At 41.2% G+C, this 23,260-nt stretch overlaps 1 protein-coding gene across 2 annotated transcripts in view; it reads right to left on the bottom strand.

The window, feature by feature from the left end:
• The window catches only part of scube1 (signal peptide, CUB domain, EGF-like 1), a 121,515-nt gene that overhangs the window by 68,158 nt on the left and 30,097 nt on the right, over positions 1-23,260 (bottom strand). For both annotated transcript variants that reach the window (XM_084346292.1, XM_084346293.1), the window contains exon 4: positions 14,075-14,209. In XM_084346292.1, the coding sequence (XP_084202418.1) occupies positions 14,075-14,209 (135 nt within the window). The remainder of the gene's footprint in view (positions 1-14,074; positions 14,210-23,260) is intronic.

Below are 23,260 nucleotides of genomic sequence, written 5' to 3'. Positions count from 1 at the left end.
TTGCATCACCTCACGTCGCCTGTGTCTCGGCCAAAAATCTGCTCTCTTAAGGGCTCTTAAAGGGACACAGGCACTAGAATGGAGCGTTCAGACAAGAGGTGAACAGAGGTGCTGCAGTCATAGACAGTATGAGAAAAATAATGTGTTTTTTGAACATCAAAACATGTAAACATTTTTGAGTAGACAGCCAAAATAGATGTATGGACCTAAAAATAAGCATAATATAGGACCCTTAATGTGTCATTGTGTTGTACTTTTGTATTTTTGCTGTACTAGTTTCACTGTTGTCGGTAGAGAAACGAATCTCTGCCCCTTCTAGAATGTTTCTGTCCCAACGTGAGACAGCAATGTTTATGTGTGTTTAAGGTTTTTATTAACTTTGAAAACCTGGATAAATAAACCCAACAAAGGCAATTTGTTCATTAGTTACAAAAAGCGGAAGAGTCTTAAATTCAGACTTAAATAAATGATGAAGTGTGACAAAATAGTCTTTACAAGTGTTTGAGTAAAAAACTCACCAGACAGACAAAAATTCCCTCCACAATTGTCCCCCCCCCCTCCACCTTTCCATCTATGCTCTTGTAAATGCCATTTTAATTGAAATCTGTCAGACGCTGTGTCTCTCTCACTGGTCTGCTCAAACCTCAGTGCTATAGGTGCTAAGCCATGAATTTCAATGAGAGCTTTTCTTCAACTGGCTGCATTGAACTTTGTTAAATACGGACTGTGCCTTTCTAATAACCCTCCCCAATCTCTTCTTCAAACACTAGAGGAAACAAGCACCACACACACACACACACACACACACACACACACACACACTCACACAAACACACACACACACACACACACACACACACTCACACAAACACACACACACACACACACACACGCGCGCGCACGCACACACACATACACACACCTCCCTCATTCTTTTGGTCTCTTTTACTGTGCTATGTGTGAAGTTGGGGTAGGTTACAGAAGAAGGACTGTGGGTCTTAACATCAGTTTATAAAGACAACTTTCATTTTCAGACATAATAACTGTAAAATACACAACACAAAGCTGGAGCATTATCAGCTTTTGTGCTGTATTAAACATTGTGCTCCATCAGGTGAGCTTTGGAGGAAAATCTGTTGAATTAAAGCACTAAAGAGGCAGCAGGTCATGTTCTTCTGGACCAAACACAACTAGAGCTTAGTAGTGAATGGTTGTGAAACCTGGAACAAAAATACTGTGTTTATCTTCCCCTTCAGTGAATCCTGAAGGAAAATGAACACGCCCGGAGCAATAACAGAAAGAGGGGACATGTAGCAAAATCCCCTTTGAGGCCGAAAGCAACACGGTGTATGGGAAATGTGGTCTTAATTTAGAGAAACACTAACAACCACTAGATGCTAACAAACTGTCTTGACAGTACTCTCCTGTTTACAGCACAGTAAATTTAAAGATCATAAAGAACAGCCACTACCTAGAAACCTACAACCTGGGTTGAAGGTTTTAAAGTTATTCCTACTGGGAATAATTAATCGTTATTAATAATAATTAATAATTGGTTGCCCAAGAATGATTTCTTCCAATGATTTATTAAGGTAAGTTTTAAAGAGAGAACTGTGATAATTAAACATTCAATTACATTTCTTTTTCTGCTCTTCAAACCTCATATACTTTAAATTTGCAAGCAGTAAGTTCTCAAGGACATCATTTAAGATGAAATGTCAACAAAATAGAATAATTTGATTCTCAGGTTTTTGATTTTTCAGGAACTGTTTTATACGCCAGTTGTTATGTGGAAGTGTCTGCTCATCTTATTAACCTGAAGTTATTACTGTATCCTTCGGCAGGAAAGTCATTTCCCTCGTTGAAGTTTGGTGGCTTGAGGAACTACAGCATTGCCAACTTCTTCACTCATTACTCAACCAATTTAACAATAATCTGCAGTTAGTCCTACTGATTCAGGATGGAGTTTCATCTGGTTAAGCTACTTGAATTGTCTGCAAAGTTTTTGCACTACGCTTTGTTCACTTATTATAAAACAAGAAGAGCCTGATTAAACTCTCAAAGCTACACATACACAGATGACTAAGGACCCCGTGGGCGTGCAGTAGGTTTCTGGAGTCCATTTGGAGGACACCTTCCACATATGTGCAGTAATTTAGCGTCAACAGGAAGATGTGTTTCCTGTTGTGGAAGTCTGTGCGGTTACAACAAATTAGAGATGTATGAATGTCTGCACAGACCCCAGTGTTTCCCACACACTAATTTATTTGTGGCGGTCCGCCACAATATCAACATTGGCTGCCACATATTTATTTTCTATTTTTGGAGCTAAGCGTCCCGTTCTCACTCACTCAAGACAGCGCACCTGTCAGTGAATAGCATGATGTTAAATACTCCGATACAGTGGATGGCGGTGTGGTTTTTAGTCAGCCGGTAAAACCAATGAAGAAGAGGAGGATGACTATTTAATGAGGTTGGCTTGACTGCAACTTCCTCTGTAAAGAAGACAGCTGGCCTCATCGTCGAGATCAAGCCCCCACAAAGAGTGCTAGGCCTTGAAGCCAGTTTTTGTCTTGGCCAAGCCATGTAATTACATCGTCATGTGATGCATTGGGGACCTTTTTCCAAAAGCTAACATTGTGAAAGACGCATCTGTAAAATGGTAATAAACGCCTCACAACCCCCACGAAATGACTCATTTTACTGTCAAAATTTTGGCAATTCGGTCCAATACAATTTGGAAAGTCTATAAGAGCCACCCGATCAAATTATTTTATCCTCTTCCATCCTTCAAGTTAGCTCAGCACCAAACCAGAAGTTAGCCGACTTGGTCGGCGGAAGTCTAGAGTGCGCATGCTCTATGGCACCCCAGCTGGACATACTTGTGGACAAGTATTATTCCTGCTTAAGAGTCGATAATGTTAGCTGATAATTGAGGCTGTACTTAGGCACAGTAGCGCTTTGAGCTTGATGTTAATGTAAGCATGCTTACATGCTAATAATGGCAATGCTAACATTGATGTTTAACAGACTCAAGGGACCAGGAAGCAGTGGCAAGGGGCAGAGCAAGTCCGAGGGTCGACCAGGAGGTCGGGCCGAGGGCAGGCGCCCTCGGGAGGCTGGGCAGAAGGCCGTCGGCGAAGGCGGAAGCCCTCTGAAGGCCGGGCCACCGTCCTGTTCCAGCCGAGCAAGGAAGAGGAACAGGAGAAGGCTGGGCCGACGACTGGTAGCCAGAGTCTGATGTCAGGCGGGCTGGTGACCAAGGAACAGGAGCCACCAACGGATGAACGGGAACAGGGGTCGGCTGGGTCACCAACTGAGGTACAGGAACAGCGGTTGGCCAGGCCACCGACCGAGGAACAGGACCAGATGTTGGGTAGGCCGTCCACTGGGAACCAGAGTTTGATGTTGGCCATATTCCATATAAACTGGGGTAAACTGAATATACTGGGTAAAATGGTGATGAGGTGCGAGCAGATGAGTGGAGTTGGCTGATTAGGTAAAAATGGCTGGTGACAAGGCAGGCAGAAATGAGCAGATGACCAGTGACAGTATTGGACAAATTAAAACTTTGACCTGATGATGGTACAAGATGACAGGTCAGGGGAATCAAAGTCATTCTCTGAGAACATGCTTACCAAATTTCATGGTAATCCAGTAGTTGCTAAGATATTTCACTAAAAATAAAGGTGAACCTGATGGTGGCACTAGAGGAAAAGTTAGAAGACCACCTTGTCATTAGGACACATCATCTGAGCACCATGAATGTCTGTACCAAATTTTGCACCAATTCATCCAAAAGTTATCAGTACGTTTAGCTGAAATCCAGAAAAGTCACCCTCATGTAGTGGAAGAGAAGTAAGAGAATCACCCAAGTCAGTAGGATGCATCCTCTGGGTGCCATGAATGTGTTTCTAGAAATCAATCCCATAGTTGAGATATTTCATTCTTCACAAACCAACCGACAGACAGATGAACCGACCACCGCTACCATCCTTAGAGCCATGACACAAGCATAACTAAAAATATTTTGCCACACAGCTAAACTGTAAAATGTATTTTGACATGATAGATATAACACTGAAGGTGAAAAGTCGATTCATTTATGCATTTTAATTACAGTTCATTTCAGTTTGAGTACATTCTTTAGTATAGCAAGGTATACGAGACACACAGTACTTAAAAAATAAAAAAACAAGGATCATGCATTCCTGTATTTCTTGGTATTCAGCCCTAATTTTCTGTAAAATAACAATAAAAATTCTATAAAAATAACTTTCGCAGAAGACTTAACAAAACCTGTGATGGATTGGCCATCTCAAGCAGGTTTCAAGATTCTGCAAGTTGATTTTCACAGTGTACTGAAAAAACTGGAGTTAAAGGCTGGAAGTTAGGGACCACGATGGCAAACTTTTGAAAATGGTCAGTAGTCATGTACAGTATACTTAAATGTGTTGTTAATGAGCTATAGTCTGTGAACACCAGGTGTGGGTCTTTCAATACACAAGCAGTGTGAGTACCTGTGTCTGCAGTTGTTCTGATTCCGATGTCACTATCGGAAATGCCACAGATAATGCCGAAAAATGCAGGTATCGGTATCGGTGAGTACATGAGTCTATGCACCAATCCGATACCATGTAATTTAGAAACAAAACCCTGCTACTTCCCAGTTAGCTCCATTAGCTCTACTTAACATTACACACTGGAAATCAATTCTTTGTCGCTGCTCTAAAAGCCAACACATGTTGCACTGTGTTGCCCCTGGCAACTACTGTTTTTAGAGCAGTGAAGAAGTTGATTGCCTCAATCAGATGGAGCTACTGTAGCAACATGACAGCTATTTGAGTGTGTCGCCAATTTTAACACTAGCAACCTTATAAAGCATTTGAAGATGCATCACGCGAAAGAGCATGACGAAACTGCTCTCCCCAAACTTTATGAGACAGTGAGGGAACACATGTCATGTAGGCTGAAAGACGTGCAGGCGATCAGCTTTACTACCGACATTTGGACCTCCAACATGTGCCCCATGTCTTTGCTGAATCTGCACATTGGGTGGACACAGTATCACCATCAACATTTGCCCTTCAAAGTGCGGTGCTGCGTGCAAACAAGTTCCCTGAGTACATTTAAGGGAATTATTTATTCCTAGACTTATTTAAGTTGATGTTGCACAACTGTTTTAAACTGTTTAATTTAAAAAACGGCTGCACTGTAACAGTTTTTAAAGGAATTGTTATTTATTCCTAGATTTCTTTATTTGCTCTTTTATGACTGACTGTCAAAATAGATAATAAAAGAATGTTGTATTGTAATCGTTTTCTGCAAGGTTTTAACTGAGCCAGACTATACAACAGTGACAGCAATCATATCACATTCATACAACTGCTAACCTTGTATGGATGTGATATGATTGCTATCAATCATATCACTATATACAGCTGTTAAAGAAAACAACAACAACTTTTTAACACGCACTGGTATCGGATTGGTACTCGGTATCGGCCGATACCCAAAGCCCAGGTATCGGAATCGGTATCAGGGAGGAAAAAATGTTGTCCTCTGAGCAATAATTACAGCGTCAAAGCAGCAACTTGTACATGGAGGCCAGATAGCAGGCGAACCAGAGTTCAGTGTGTTATGTTAACAGAGACCAGCTGCTAACGTTGAAGAGAGGAAAAACTTTCGGGGAACTGTTTGATTCACACAGCCCTTGTTAACTGAAATAGTATGACTACAAAGCGTGTGTGAGTGTGTGTGTCAGACCGGTTCCGGCTGAGGCAGATGTCAGTTTCCTGTAAAAGGCTGGGAAATGATGGGACTGGAGGACGTTTACTTTATATGTATGTGTGTGTGTGTGTGTGTGTGTGTGTGTGTGTGTTTTAATTCCACTCTCCGTGTTTCCTGTGGTGTTTGCTACTGAGCAGCAGCTATACACCAGGTCAGCTCCACGCCCTCGTATTAAACATTTCCACTGACCAAAGACAAACTCTGGCCTAAAAATATAGCGGAGGCAGCTTCAAGTGGGTAAAAGAGCTGAACTGAGAATAAAAACATGGATTCCACCTTTCGCTCACAGGTAAATAACTCATATTTACCACAAAGAGAGAGAGAAAGAGAGAGATTGCTAGGTTATTGGAGCTTGTTTTCAAAGTTAAACTTGCACGCTGGAATAATATTTAAACAAAGTATTTATAAATTGAAGGAAGGGAAACATGAGTCACTTTCAGCGTCCCTACCATGCTCTGTTGAACCAGCGTGTATATATGTGTGTATGATGGGCTTCTAACGGACTGTCGATGTTTCAAGGAAAGTTCACACCAAGGCCTCAGCCAAAAAAAGGCTCACGCAGAATCCACACAGATCCTTGGCAGGGTCTGACACACCAACACACAACAACAACTAATCATGTAGCTCACACCAAAAACACCAGGATTTCACCTGCACACACCAGGACCTTTGGAGGGTACACTTCGAGAGGCCACTTTGTTCTTAGATTGTGGAGGGGACAAACATTAAATATAATATCAGCTTCCAGAATAGCTCATTTACTGCATGTAAAGTCTGCATTATATTTACATAAAAGTCCTTAGGCCTTGCATGTAACTATAACCAATGTTGGGGCCGCCAATGAGCGCACTGCTGGCACAAGTCTGCCCTTGTTGGCGGCTGTTTGGTCGACTGAAAACATTGAATTGGCGACACAGCACATCACTCTGATTGGGGCTGTTCAGCTAGGCAAATCAGTGCATGAGAAGCAGAAGCCCCTCAAGGTTGTCGCTGTAGGATCCATGATATCAACCATTTAGTGCAGTTTCTCCTTATTTTCTCCCTCTTCCCCAGTGCCATTGGCAACTTTTTATCAGACATACTCTTGTTTAGAAGTGGCCATGTTGGAGGGAGTGGTGTCAAACATGCTGCTTTATCATACCAATGTTTTGTATATCACAGTCCTGAGTCTTCTGGTTCCCCTTTTTGAATGTCGAATAGAGACTACCGCGCTTGGTAGTATGGAGAGGTATTTTCTCTCACGTAGGCGCAGAACTTACGAGCTAGTTGGCCATTGTCTGCAGTCTTTGCGGTGTGTTCAAGTGCAATCACTTTTGCATGGTCCAATGTACGTCAACGATTCAAATGTCATTCAACAAAACTGATTATCCTCCTTTCTGAACAAAAAACTGCTCTTTTTGTTCTAGCAAAAACAAAAAGGCTCCTGTTTTTTTTTTAAATTAAATCTACAGTAATTGAATCTTCCCATTTCTATTTAGCTGCATGTAAGGAAAGATCATCTCACCACCAAAATGTGTTGTCTTTCTCATTGAACACACATAGTATTTCTGCCACCAGGGGTCTCTCAGTCAAAACAAAACAAAAGACATAAGTAGTTTTGGATCAAGGGATTTGCTATCTTCAGCGTTACACAACCGGCCTTACTGATGAAAATGTACCTGATGACAAAGGCAGAAATGTTCAAGAACAAGGTAATGGAATAAAGTTGTATTCACGTCATGTTTAGTCTTGTTTGCAGACTTTCTTCCTCACTCTGACTCTCTCCTGGAGTTTTGGCAACGGGCAACCAAATGAAATGTACCATTACCTTGAACTAAATTATGTACTTATCTGGGTTTGAACATTGTTGGAAAACATTTAGGACGATGTAAGTACACAACTCAACAAAAAATATAACAAAGGTCTAGACATTTTAATGCAGACATGTTAGGTATTGTATCTAAAAGTCAAACTCCTGACTTTAACCCCCATTTGGTGGTCAAAACTATGACCTGTAGGACCTTGTAATAAACTAGAATATAAAAGATTAAAACAGAGCGCTTTACCTAATGACATGTTTTTACACACATTAAGGTTTTTTAAATTAGACCTGGTGAGCATTTACAGTATCTGACAGACGCGTAGAGCTGTAAGTGTTTAGGTGTAGTGCAGGTGAAGTGTTTCTAGCTTTTGATGAGGTTTGTAAGTGACGATGATAACAGCCAGGTAGACAGAGTTCCCTGTACTTAGAGTTCCCATGTGCCTCTGGGCTGTCATTTAAAAGCTCCCTGTACTACCAATTTCCTGCTTTGGTTTGTTTAAAGTGAGAATTCCTCCTTCATGAAGAGTATGTGCATGTCGGTGTATGTGTGTGTGTGTGTGTGTGTGTGTGTGTGTGTGTGTGTGTGTGTGTGTGTGTGTGGTGGGTGTGAGTAGTTGTGCATGTATACATGTCTATACATCTGTGTCTGTAGGTGTGTGTCTGTAGGTGTGTGTGCGTGTGTGTGTGTGTGTGTGTGTGTGTGTGTGTGTGTGTGTGTGTGTGTGTGTGTGTGTGTGTGTGTGTGTAAGCAGCCTCAGCCTGCTTCCTCTCCTCTCAACTCCAAATAAACTTGTGCATTGGTCCACTCCACTATGTTTGTCTCTCTGTTTATTTTTCTCTTTCTCTCCCCAAACATGCACAACTCCCCCATCCCCTGCTCCCACAATCCATTGCTCTCTTTGCCTTCCCCTCTCTCTCAACACATAGCACACTGTACATCTTTGTGAACTGTCATTATTTCAAATAATGGCAACACTTCATATCACCCCATTTAGCATTCATAAGCAGTATGTAAAGATGTAATGAATACTTTACTACGAATGCTAATACAATTTTCTGGCACTTTATAAACAAAAATTATTTGAATAAAACATTCTACACAGGACTCAAAATAGTGAAAATAATTTATATCTGCACCTTAAAGTTTTCATTTTATGCAGTTCACATTACCAGCTGCTACCCTATCCAGAAGTGCCTTTTAAGTACCCTGCATGTTGGAGCACCATGCATCAGCCTCCTGTTAATTGTAATCCCTATCATTATATATAGCCTCCCAGGAGCTGCCGACAGGCCTTTTTCATCTCCGCCGACTTGGCCCATAAATCACCCACAGCCTCTGTTTCCCCACCCGCTCTACACTCATACCCACTGGGCTGATCAGCCACCAGGAAAAACTCAAGGAGGAGGGCATCTAATAGATGGAACTTAGAAATCAAACAAAACTGACAGTCAGGGACATTATGGATTCTTTCTCAATTGTTTTCTCATCACAATGGTTTGTTTTTCTTGTTCACGGTCCATTATTAAGAATTGTCCAGTCATTGTGTTCCACAGTTCACAGAAAGTCCTGTGACCAAACATTCTCTTGGAGGGCCAGGCATGGCTTCCACACGAGATGGTGTTTAAAATTCCCAACTTACTGCCAATTTTAACTTTGCCAGGAATTTTGGTGTTGAGCTCAGAGAAGAATTTACAAGCGTATTGTGTTCACTTGGTTTTGGCTTGGGGCTACATTGTCCGAAAGGCACAATTAATAAATCTTACATACTGTAGATACAGACCTGGTCAGCTCGGAGGAGTCAATTGCATTAAATGAGGCATTCACTGTTTTTACTCAATAATACAGACACCAAAATTGTTGCTGGCATGAACTCGGCCAAAATTTTTGTCTAATTTCAGAGGGTAGCAGGTAACCCAAGACTTTCAATGACAAGCCATATCCTTCATTTTAGAGATTCTCAAATTTCCCCAAAATGGAAATGAGCTTCTGCATTCTGCATGCATGTCACAATTGGGCCTGTGAGCCATACCTGACTTAAGTGCTCATAGCTCTCCCACATCATGACAGATCAGCAACATTTGCTCAAGGAGGGCTGTTTCCCTACTTGAGGTTGGGAACTTGTGGGCCAAGGTCTTGGTTCTCGCCTGGATGTGTTTCAGACAAAGCTGTGAAGCACAACAGAGTGGAAACACACCATAATGGAACAAACAATTGTTGCTAGGCTTTATTATCCCCCAGGCGAGTGTCAAGGAGAAAGAAATGAGCGGTGAGCTGACACTTACCATATGCAAAGTAACAATCTAAAACAAACTGTCTCTCCTTCTCACTCTCACACGCACACACTGCCCCACACAAACACACAAGACAGTCATGTGTGCAATCATTTGTATCTACTGAACTTTAATTCAAGGAGTTTGTTGTAGCCCTGAACTCTCTGCAGCTGCAGTTATGGCAAACATGGCATGTCAAGGTGAGATCAACAGTGGACAACATTTCTATATTTCTGGCCTAATGTCTTCAGCAGGATACACATTATCTCATACAAGCACAAAGCTCTGTCATAATGAGCTCTCTGCAGGTGGTTGGAGATCAACATGATGAGGTCACCCACAGTGGAAACAGACAAGACAGGAATTTGGCGGCTAGTTTTACCAACTGGAGAAGACCTGCAATGTCCATTGATATACTGTACACACACAGTACACACACTCCTCACTCTCTCATACATACTCTCATAAACACATTGCCACATTAGTGTATAACCTGCCCTTACGTGAAATTATGAGCTGTTTGCATAAAGATATATATGGCTGCATGATAAATATGAATCTAAGTCTAAAATCTGCTGACCATTTACCATTTAAATATCACTAAGTCTCATCATGATCAAGAAAGCAATCATTATCATTAGTTTTGATGCAAGTCATGTAATGAAATTCAGTCCAGTTTAGTCCAGTGGTTCCCAATCTCAGGTCAGAAAGTGACAAATAGTCCAACTAGATACAGTTTTCTTTATAAGAGATCACAAGCCAAAAATACTGGAAGCCACTGATTTATACGCTTATCATGTTTTTTTTTGTAAAATGAATTACTCTGAAAAGTAACTCATAAACACGTAGTGTCTGACATGTAGTGGAGTTTACTACGGTACAATATAAGTACCTCAAGAACAGTAGTACTTGGGGCTGACATGCTACACCAGACATGAGCAAAACTCCTCTGAATTCACATCTACAGTATACTCTGGATAGTTAAAATGATAATAATATAAAATGTCTGATGAAATGTGTCTCTTTGTATTTTGTCAGATTGATCCACTGTCTTTTAACAGCTGTGTTGAAGTGTGAGAGGTCTTAATCTGGTTTAATGTGGACACAGCAAACCTGAGAGAGAGGGAAGAAAGAAGACAGCGTTCCGAGCCAATGATATAAAGAAAGTGAAGTGAAGAAGACACAAACTGAAGAAGGGAGAGCTGCCAGCCATAGGAAGATGGAAAAGAAACTGTGCAAGGAGATTCCTGTGGGGAAGCAGGATGCTGCTGCTATTCCTGTGCAGGAGACAAGTGTGTGATTGAGGATCTTTGGACGGGTGGAGGGCTGCGTGGTGGTGGTGAAAGGCTCAGAACAGCCTGCCAGAGCAGGGCAACAGGAATATACCACAAGCATCTTCACTGCTTGTTTACCGTGAACATCCCTCTGACAGGAGCAGGAGTTACCCATGTGAACACAGTCACTGCTTTGATGTAGAAAATATATAGGAGACAGAAGAGGGGAAGACAGATGTTGAGGACCTAGAAATCTTTGCTAATGATTGTAAAGAAATCAGATTTTACTTTGATTTACTTAAAAACATTCTTAACTATACCTTTAGCCCTTTTCAAAGCATAAGATGAACCTTTCTTAACAGTTTAAAGAGGCAACTTATGGAGTCAGTATTTCAGTTACATGATTTCCCATTTACCTTTTCATATATGTGGGAATTTCTGGACTCATTTGGTGGCAAAACATTGCTCCATAAAAAGTAAAAACAACTCTCAATGGCTGTCACTTGAATTTGTTTCCCCCCTTGTGAGCTGTCCCAAAGCTTTCAGAAATAGTTTTGAAAGAAGAAGCAGAGAGGGAGGGAAAGGGAGATGTATTCACATGCTGGTTTATGGGGTTTCCAGTGTGCAAACACACTTCTATTTCTGCATCTCTTTCACCTCTTTCTCTGAACGTCTCCACAGAGGATCCTCTAACATCCTGACACTGGCTCCTAACACGCCTTCACACTGGAAACACCAGCAGAGTGAGCAGTCGGGGTAAGGAGGGAGAGGATAAAGGAGAGGTCACTCTGTTGGCACCTCTTCCTCTACAGTATTTGATCTCTCTCGTCTCCCCCTCATAACATTCCTCCAGAGTCTCACTTTTGTGTCATTACAAAGATGACACATGACTGTCCTCTAATCGGTCTTTGAACTTGACTTCCACACTGTCCCCATTCAAAGCCACATGCCTGTGAGTATTGTACTGTGAGGTGAGGAGAAAAGCCCTCCTCACCTCAGGATCACTGCTCCTTCAGCACCCCTCACCGCCACTGCTTGAGCCCATAAATTAAATGGGTCAGGGATGCCAAGGGAGTGGCGGTCGAACATTTTTAAGAAATCCAAGCAGGATGAAATGGATGTCAAACATGCATGTCACAAGTCACATATCACACCCAGTGTCTGTCACTGCCTCTGTGAGAGTGGTGGGAGTGGAGGGCGACAGACCAAGCAAGATGAGTGATGTCAGTGCTCTCAAGTCCCACGCCTCCTTGTGATCCAGACAGGGATCATGTTCATAGGACATCTGACTTTTTAGGTCAACAGCAAAGAGCAGGGATGAAAATATGAATATGATGAATATGATGAAAGTGAGTTTTAAGCCGGTCATGAAACAGTCTCAATTTAATGCATTTATATGACCTAAGTAAGCTAACATGACATTCACCAAGAGGATTTCTACATAGTTGTTCTTAATGCCTGTCACTAGGTCGAAAACCTCGCAAAATAACAACTTTTTTATGCTGGACTGTTGAGGATGAATTGTGGAGGAAAAGAAGCTGCTCTGTAGTCTGGTGGTACGGCAGGGGATACTTCGTATTGCCAGACAGCAGCAGAACGACTGTTCTATGTAAAATTTTATGTTGCCCTTGCTACTATGCTATATCTTGCTTATTATTAGAACATTACAAAGGAATATTGATAACTTTAGATTTAGCTCCATAAAATGACTATACTATTAAGTAACTGAATCTGTTAGCTGTAGTATTACATGTAACCTATGTGTATGAACAGAGTTTACTTTATTTCACCATTGTCATATTACTGACTGTTATTAATCTTACATGGCTGCAAATAGATACATTACATCATCACTATGCATCCTGCAAACAGCTGTAAAAATGAAAAATAGTATTTAAAATAGGTTGCATCTTTCTTTCACTTGCTTCCCAAATGATTGCTTGTGGTAATCTGATCAAGATCATGAGCCACGCACTGGTGATGCTAATACCAAGTTCCTTGTAATTGCTTTAACTGCCAGGACACCATGTGAGTGATTAAGCCATCAGACATTTTCCAGGATTGTAATCTTGCTCAAACTGACTGATATCTATTTCACTCACTTATAAAGTGAGGAAAAACACAGACCGTTACTGAAGGGATGTTTCAGGCCAATAAAGAATTAAAGCCTACAAAGGTGACAGACTAAATGCATGATTATATGCTCACAACTAGAATGGCACTCACTAGAGTGCATACCTCGACCAAGGTCAGTCCCCTTCTGTAGTCACTCATAGATACAAGCAACCTAAATACACCTGACTTTTTCCATCAAGATCCATGCATTATTCCCCGACAAATATATGAAATGTTGAAAAATGCCCTATCTCACAATATTAAAGAAAATGAGAAAACACAACCAAATCCACACCAAAGGTTAATGGGGTCTATTCTGGACCAAGACCCATCCTGTTGTGGAAATCCGTCTAGTAGTTTTTGTGTAATCCTGCTGACAAATAACAAACAAACAACCAACAAACAAACAGAACCTGACTCTTAATTCATCCATGCCTATAAGATCTTATTCACAGAAAGACAAGCCTTAAACAATCAATTCTTTCAGTTCAATAAGACAAGACCTCTGCATTAGCATGTCATTGACAGTGAGACAAACGCCACTTCCTTTCATTTTGTAACAACAAGAGCAAATCAGCATGAATTCCCTCCATCTATAATGTCACAGCCTCATGTCATTCTAGCAAAATGAGCCTTTTACCCCAAAACCTAAAACACTTTGGACAATGTTATCCCTGTATTCTGTTAAATACTGAGCAACAAGCATCAAGTAGCTTTATAGAAACATGACATAAAGCTCAATATGTTCTCCTTGCTTCACTCAAGGGATTCATTTTCAGGAACAGGAGGAAAACAACAGACACTCTCTCTGTTCCAGTCTTACCATCAGAGCGATGGATGCAGGTATGCTGGTTGTCACTGAGGAAGAATCCGTCTGTGCACTGACACTCGTAGCTCCCCATGGTGTTGACACACACTTGCTGGCATCCACCGTTGTTGTCCAGGCACTCATCTACATCTGTTGGGATAAAGAGAGAGAGAGAGAGAGAGAATGAAAGGAGAATGAGAGAGATAAGGTCAGCCATGGCAGCACGGTGAAATAGCAGCTAATTAAGCTTCATAAATAAACATGTGTCAGTGAAGGTTTATGTGCTGGGAAATGTCTGATGAGAGAGATGACACCAGAGTCAGGAATGTGCGGGCCACACACCACACACACGCAGGGCAGACAGGGTGACCCAACAGGCGCCTGATCCTGGCACCGTAGGTGGCTGAATCAAACTCCTGGCTCTAGGTGGTAACAGGGATCTGACAACGTGAGCATCTGTAGTGTGTGTGAGTGTGTGCACATACTGGTGCACGAGTGCGTTTATATGGCCCCACTGTGCCACTGAAAGGCCAGTAAATTTCCAATGGCGCATTTTGATGGGGCTGAAGTGAACTGCAAACATGTAACACCCTCGACTGACTTTAACAGGGATCAAACAGGGCTTCCTGTGTGTGTAAGTGTGTGTGCGTGTGTGTACCCAGCGTCTGACCAGGATGACTTTGCATTGTGTTTAGTCTGAGGTTCTAAGGTTGACCTGGCAGGCGGTGCAGACAGGTTACGCAAACATAGACATATGTGGAGAAGAAAGAAAGAAAAGACAAAAACACAAAAACACACACTCTAAGTATGTACTACTTGGCCTCTATCATGCTGGACCTGATGTCCACCTGAGTCTATACACACTTGTATAATGGTTCCCGTCAAGCCAGGACATAAGCAATATATGACATTAAGAGACTATTAAAAGGAGTACAGCAGAACAGGTGAGCAGCTTTAAATATCTTGGACTCACTATAAACAATAAACTCAGGTTCTCAACACATCACTGCCATGCATAGAGGGCATCCAACAAAGACTCCATGTCGTACTGCAACAGTCTATGTTGCAAGGCAACTAGATTCACAAATCACATGATCATGTGATTTTCCCAAATCCTAATGCCAGGCTTTAAGCTATGTACTTGTAGCTGAACACAAACCAGTCAGCGGTTGGTGTGACAACCAGCAAGAGAAACAGCTGCTCGCCTGAAATCAAAAAATGGCGTGTCTTCTCAAGGTTAGCGTAGCTCCTATAGCATCAGTTACATAAGAATTTGAGAGAATATTTGCCTCCAAACTGCCTCCAAAATCATCTGCTTTTCCACACCCACTCTCTCAGACATGAACCACAGAGCACTCATAATAGCAAACGACACTGATCACACCCTCAATCATCACTTACATTACTTCCATCTTGTTGGAGATAGATGACTTCAAAAAATGCAAAGTCAATGTTTTGATGTGACAAATCTATTGTAAGGTTCGGTTAGGTTCAAACACATAATGAACTAAGGGAAAGATCATGTTTTGGGTTACAGTAAGTACTGAGTTAGGGTCAGGCGAACATTGTGGTTTTTGTTCAAATTAAAATAAAAAAGAAACCAGTGTTGACTGTCTGCTGGAATCAGAAAATGAACTGGTCTCACATGTTTAAGTCAACCATTTTGTTGACTCATCCATCCACCATTGCATCCTCCCTACATGGACTTTGTCCCCTTATTTTCCCCTTTGCATAATAAGTCAGCAGCTTGCAGACACTGTCACTTGAATGTAAACAGATGTCAGTGAGAAGCACTTGATAAATTATTGATTCTGACTTTTATGTCTCCATGATATCAAATTATTGCCAAAGAAAAACTGAAATGTTCAGTTATATAGACACCATTAATTACAAGATAATGGCAGAAATAAGTAAAGCAAAAGTAAAAAGTGTTAGTGTTAAAAAAAACTTGTTGCACATGGGTTATGAGCCTAGGATCTATTTTTAATCCAATTCTAATTCTTCTGTGACTTGTGGGCTTGTTAAACCTCTGCAGAGTGGATGGAGCCTTTAAGAACCTTGTTAACAGTGTGTGGAGAGAGTGAATACTTTACTATCAATGCTCACAAATGGACTTTTTGTGAGCATTGCCCAGTGAGTTTACACGGAGCAAGCGTGGATGATGTTGAATGTAGCTGCTTCACACTCATACATGCTTTCCACTCCTTGATATTGTGGATATGTTCAAATACATGCAGTATTAATATAAATGCAAAAACAGTCATGCTCTGTATGCTCTACCCAGGTGCCACCAGTTGCCTAAACCAAGGGCAGTATTTCCTGTAAGTGAGAGCGCATCGTGCTACATGTTCGAAGGACAGCTCCGAACAGAGGAGGACAAAGGACTGATAGAGAGCTTCATCTCATTGTGCAACAACAATCATCTGAAGATCAATATCAGCACAACCAAAGAGCTGAGGGTGTACTAGCATGCTTCATATATGGATGTTGCTGAAAAGAAGCTAAAGCAAAAATCCTAAAACGTGAATGCCTCACACAGCACACTCAACACAGCAGCACAGGAGATCTGTACAATCACTACAGTTTCAAGGTGGGCAACCAATATTATTATATATAGATACTGCACTATTATATGCTGATACTGCGTTGGTCACCAATTAAGTATCCGACCAAATCCAAAATTATAATCTATAGTCACAATCTACCCTTCAGTTCTGAATTATGGTGCTAAATAATGGCCAGAAAAGTGTTGACATTATGAACATTATGATGTCAGTGAAGTTGACCTTTTACCTTCCATCTTATGTCATCACTTTATCATTTTATCCTATTAGATATTGTTGTGATATCATCATAATGAGCGTATCAATTCTTGAATTATGGCCAAATGTGTTCTGTCATAATCGTCACGGTCAGTGGTCACAGGAACATCTGACCTCTGGCCACCAAAATTTAATCAGTCCATCCAAGTGGACATTTGTGCCAAATTTAAAAATAGGTTGAACAAAGGTTGGTTGTGCACAGTGCAGAGATGAACAGACACTGCCGTAGCACCAGGCAGCACAGCTGTGTTGGTACACAACCTTTCGAGCATCTGCAAACACTTGCCAATTGCTGAATCTACTGCATCCTTTCGTTTGCTGGAGTACAAAGCTCCACTTCATGTGTACATATACTGCTGCATCAGTGCTGCAGAAGTCATCATGTCCTCATTTAACTCTGCTTTTTTTCATTTCATTTCACTTCCTAACACTGTTTCAGGCAAATCTCATGGTTTAAGGGATGTCATTATTATGACTGATGCATTTCATTTTCAGACTGGAGGGGGAAAGAGAGAGAGAGAAGAAGTGCAGCCATCTCCAAATCCAATTGATCTCTGCCAACATTTCTGCATAAACACAGGCCACGGGGCCATTTAGCAAGTTTCAACCGGGGCCCCTCTGTTTTGTTTGATTGTGCTTGTGTAAACTTGTGTAAACTTTTGTTTAGACAAAACGAGGATGTGCTTGACACATCAGAGGGGGGTGTGATAGGGAGCAGGGGGGGGGGGGGGGCAGAACGAGGGAGGTGAAGGGAAGAAGGGAGAGGGATGGAGTGAGGGTGGGGGGTGCTGCTCAAAAGTGAAACAAAAGTCCAAATCCAAACAAATGCTGCATCTGCATTTTTTATTTTTTTTATTAAACTTTGAATATCTCTGTCACTGGTGATTCATTAATCAAAACAGAGCTACACAGGTAAATGCGGAAATTTACATCTTAATCAGTGGATTTTGGCAAGGGTTGTTGTGTGTTTTCAACAGATTGTTTCTGTGCTCTTTGGGCTTACAGCAGCAGGTTATCTCAAGCATTTGTGAAAATATTTCCATGCACCTTTCTAGAAGCAGTAAGGAAAACCACAAGTAGTGCCATAGGAAGGTCAGTGGTTAATGGCTGATATGAACAGGAGGAGCAATTACAGCAAGCAAAACACCTGTTCAGTGTTCTCTTTAAAATTCATCCTTTAATTTGTCAAACTGAGACTGCTAATGTCTCCTTTTAGCCTCAGATGCCCTTTAAATTATTTTTCAAGAAAAGGGGATGTCGATTTTGTCCCACATCTCTTACATTTGAATCGCATTGTGCAGTATGGACAGGAAGAGCAATAACAGCAAACAAAAAATAATCTAATAAAATGTACTTCAAGTTATCCTTTAATATTATTACCTCCACCATGGAGGTTAACTTTTCAGCTGTTGGTTGGTTGGTTGGTTGGTTGGTCGGTTGGTTTGTCAGCTGGATTACACAAAAACTACTGAAAAGATTTGCACCAAACTTAGATGGAGGATGGGTCCCGGCCCAGAGTAGGCCCCATTAACTTTTGGTGCTGCTCCGGATAAAGGGACAAATCCAGGAAGTGTTCCTCAACTTTGTGAGATCGTTAGGCATTTTTCCACATTTTGGTGGCTGGTACCTATGAGTGAACACAATTTAATGCTGATCCTAGATCTGATGAGCTTAATTATGGTTAAGCTGTAATGGGTGGTTTAAAATTTAAAGTCATCCAGAGCTATTGCATTTGATATCAGATTAGACTTATTTGAATTCAACGGGACTGTTGGGTCTTCGCGGGGTACCATTCTAGTTGTGAAAGCGTGGCTTATCTTCATGTTGTCTATGGAGGTGCACTATGCACCAATGATCCAGTTTTAAAACAAAATGCTTACATTTTAATTATTGCCTTTGTGTCTCTGTCTCTTTGGAGGTATTTCGTATTTTTTTGGTCCGTCATACTGAAACATATCCAGCAGCTTTCATTAATGTAGTCCTGTTAGCTCCATGTGAGCTTGTCAAACTTCGCCTCAGTTTATCTGCCCTCTCCCTGCCTCCTCCTGTCTGTTAAATGTTGGACCTCTGCTGCGGTCGCTAACTCCCCGCTGTGCAGCCACCTCTCAGATCTCGCCGTGGAATGAAAAGGACGCGTCGGAAGAAAAATAAACTCACGCGAGCGCACCAGACCTTCACAGAGAGCACATTAAGCCCAGCTGTGTCCACGCCAAAACCAAATAAATAAAGTCAAAATCAAAAGGAAGAAAGGAACAGAACAGGACCGCTCTTTAATCACAGTACAATTAGGCAATCTTAAATCAATTAGTGCCTTAACTTGTTGACACAGTGCATCTGGGAGATGATGGAGTGACTTCCTGTACACTCACGCAAACTGATTTTTTTTTCTTTTTTCAACACTCTGCAATTTTCCAAAGTGTAGTTTGTCATCCAAGGCTCATTCAGAACACCACAAGGTTCTGAGGTTTCTGAATATGATGCTTTGGGTCCATTAAAAGCCACAAGGTCTTTATTGTTTTTCACAGGCAGGCCCAGAGCGTGCAAGAAAATAAGAAGTAAATTGAGTGTTAACTTTGAGGGAGAAATAAACAAGTTAGACAAAAATGTTGTTTTCAAATGGAACTGTCGCACATTGATGGTGACTTTACGTACAGTTCACTCCAAGTGCATTTAAGACTGTCAGTCTTACACCAAAGCTCTGCACTGATCTACACTGCTCAGTATCTGCAGCCTCTGCCTCTGAACCCTTAAGCCTTGCTACAACAAATGTCCTCTGATGACAGGGGCTTGTCATTATATTTTTAGCTATGATTAATCAGTCAGAAGGCAGAGGGGTTACAATTAGCAGCATTTCTACTAGGCAAAGAAGACATGTGATTTTAATCTTTGACATCTTTGAACTCATCGCAGTTAAGCCACATGAGCCTAGACACCGTCTCTGGATGTACACGGGCTGTCACAATTAATTGCATGTATGCATTTACAAATGGCATGAGAGAGGGAGCGTGTGTGATCATGTGACACAAAGTGTGCCCTCATTCGTACAGTAAATCTGCTGAATGAGACACTATAGCATTATAACAAACACTGAGCTCCTTGTTGACGGGCAGCGTGAAGCCAAAGGTTGGAGCTAGGCTTAGGCTGCGGTTTGACAATAGGCCGACATGTCAGTCTCTCAAAGTTCTGTTTATATGGTTACCATGCATCACAGGCCACTATTTACGTCGACAGTTGGTGATGACAGTAAACATAAAGCATCAGAGAGGCTGGTGACAATGAGTCAATACACAGGAATGCATGACCCAATCTGCAGTGTTGTATATCTTCTCAAAGTGAGCTAAATACAGACTGATCATATATAACAAGCATCAACCCTGAAATATAACCTCATCCCCTGGACATTGCCTTCCTCTGAAGGCAATGCAATTAATACTATTATTATTATTTACTCAATGATGCTTGAAATGTGGAATTCAAATATTTTGTCCCAAAATTAGGTATCCCACATTGCAAAAACAGACATCCTGTTTGCAAACACATTGAAACGATGAGTCATGTCTCAACACTTTCACTTACAGACAGGCTCGTTTTGTCTGTTTTTGAAATACTGATTATCTGGTCCACTTTTTTTTCTCCATCAGTGAACACACAGCAAACTGAGACCATGCAAGAAGAAAGCGTTCATTGGGTTATTCTAAGTTCTGTATCGTAGACAACTGGACTTGTTTTAGTTTCTTCAAGAAACTGAAACAAGTTCAGTTGACTACCATATAGCTCTTAGAATTACCATGTCCTAAATGACTGAGAACCTCCACCAACTTTCACTGGGCACAAAACCAACTTGGACTGAGTAAAATAAATGTCATTAAAATTATACAATTAAATTCCACCCATACAACCACTAATTCCCAAAAAGTTGTGACGCTGGGTATGTGTTAATTTGCTAATCCTTTCTGATATATACTCAACTGAAATCGGTGTAAGGATAATATATTTGATGTTTTACCTTGTCAACTTTTTGATTTTTGTAAATGTATGCTGACTGGGAAAGTTGAGGAACGCTCCGAAAACACCTGTTTGGAACATTCCACAGGTAAACAGGTTCACTGGTGACAGGTGATAGTATCATGAGTATGAAAGGAGCATCCTCGAAAGGGTCAGTTGTTCCAACCCGGTATCATATCAAACCATATAAGGCTGGTTTCAGACCAAATCCGGCGGTGCGTTTCCTGCAGCGTTTCGCCGCATCGCCGGATTTGATTTGAATGTACAGGAACAGACCTGCCTGTCCACCGTGTCACTGCCACGTTTGGCCTTGCCTACCCTATTCGTCCCTTGCTCTAGTCATTATCGCCCCCTGCTGGCACTGCATCTTCATACACAAATAAACTTTTTCGCGCCTATAGACAAGGCAAACCATCACACTCACAAACTGTCTCCTAATGGACTGGCGGGCCTTATATACACCCATTGCTGTGTGACTGGGCTTGTCGTTCAAAAGTAGGGATGGGGTGAGGTTCCCTACGTTGTGAAACACATGATTGTATAAAGGATTACTACATATGCTCAGGAACACTTCGGAAAACTGTTGTTGGTAAACACATGTCGTTTGTAAATGATTACTTTTTGTTTTTATTTAACTTTTACACAGCATACCAACTTGTTTGGAATTGGATTTGTAAAATCAATTGACCAACTTACTTAGAGATCAAAAATATTAAGAAAGAGCAACTGGTTGAAATAAACCATTAACAACTCTCAGTATCATTTATAAAATGATTTATCTCGCTACTAGAGTAAACGGTGGGTTGGTGTTTCTGCCGTTTACCCCAATTTTTTGAGTCACTAGCTGCCACTGGTCTGTACATACTGCAAAAGACACATGATCAAGAGTGAAATATTGTAACAGTAGTGAATACATAACACCATAAACACTCAAATAATACACTTACACATGTTCCAAATGGAGGATCTCTGTTTCTCAAATCATGGCTTCATTTCCTTATTTGTTTAAAATGGTTCTCCCTTTGCTCCTACACAGTAGTTAATATCTAGAGGAAAGGCTAAGGCTCTCTGAGTTTGGCTGACCATGTCATCTTACGTCATTTTTGGAGGTGTTGGCAAGGTCAAGCAACCGGTCACATCTTCACTGTGTGTGTGTGTGTGTGTGTGTGTGTGTGTGTGTGTGTGACAGATTTTAGAGAAATCCTGCTCTGCCTGTCATTGTTTTCAGACACAGCCCAGACCCATCACAATGTCTAAATTGAGATCCAACATCCGAAAGCCATCCATCAAGATTTCTTCTCTGAGGCCTGGATGCTGCCTGATGCAAGATGTTCCTGCAACAATAGTTCTTAACATGCTGCAACAGTTGTAATAATTCATTGGCTGTTGTTTATCTACAGCTTCAGTCTGAGGTCTTGTTGCTGCCCCGACCATGACACATTACTGGCATTCTACCATCATGCAGGTCATTAAGTTATTAAGATTGTTTTCATTCTTCACAAATGTAACAGACAACATAGTTTGAGGGTTCAACTAGTTGCACAATAATAAGCCCATGTCATGTAAATTTGGACTGTGTAACCAAAGGAGTCGCCGCTGTCCAAAGGAAAATCTACTGAGCACCAGGCTAAATTTGGATATTACTCATGTACAAGAGGGAATAGCACTGTCAGGTCAGAACTGTGAAGGTCAGAAAGTCACCCATTAGATAATGATTGTTTAATGGATCATAAATGTCCAGAGCAAATTCTAAGTTAATTTTAACATATCCCACCAGGAAGGTGAGGCACTACCAGCTCAGAGAGCTAACATCTCATTAAATAAATTCAGAGTTATGTCTATTTACCAATCAGTCTGTATTTTTGCTGGTGTTACCTGATGGCAGCTGAAGGTTTAGTTAAAACATTCAGTGATCTGTCTGACAAATAGATTTACAAAGTGATGGGAGGGAAGAAGGAAAAAGGACACCAGACAGTTATTAAGGTAATTAGATGGAAGTTAGTACAAGGTCAGCAGACAGACAGGAAGACTATAACAGATCAGACAAAGGAAAAAGGGAGAGAGAAAGACAGAAAAAAGACAAATGAAGAGTAAATGGAAAAATAGGCGGATCATGGCAGACAGTGAGAAACAGTAAAAGTCTATTTAGGAGGGACAGGGAGACAATGGGAGAAAATAGAGTGAGAAGGATACAGTAATAAAGAGGAGAGGAGAGGAGAGGAGAGGAGAGGAGAGGAAGAATGAGGAATAGAAGTGTAGAGTTAAATAAAGACAGAACGGAAAGAGAAAAGAAAATAACTTAAACATAAACTCAAAGACAAAATAAAGAGTCACAGAGCTTGTATGGGCTTTGATTGTGATCACACAGATCTTG

Source organism: Pagrus pagrus, assembly GCF_965226575.1.
Source record: "Pagrus pagrus genome assembly, chromosome: 23".
In the NCBI taxonomy this organism is placed as follows: Eukaryota; Metazoa; Chordata; class Actinopteri; order Spariformes; family Sparidae; genus Pagrus; species Pagrus pagrus.
Note: the sequence above shows the minus strand (reverse complement) of the source record. Positions and strands in the feature narration are given on the sequence as shown.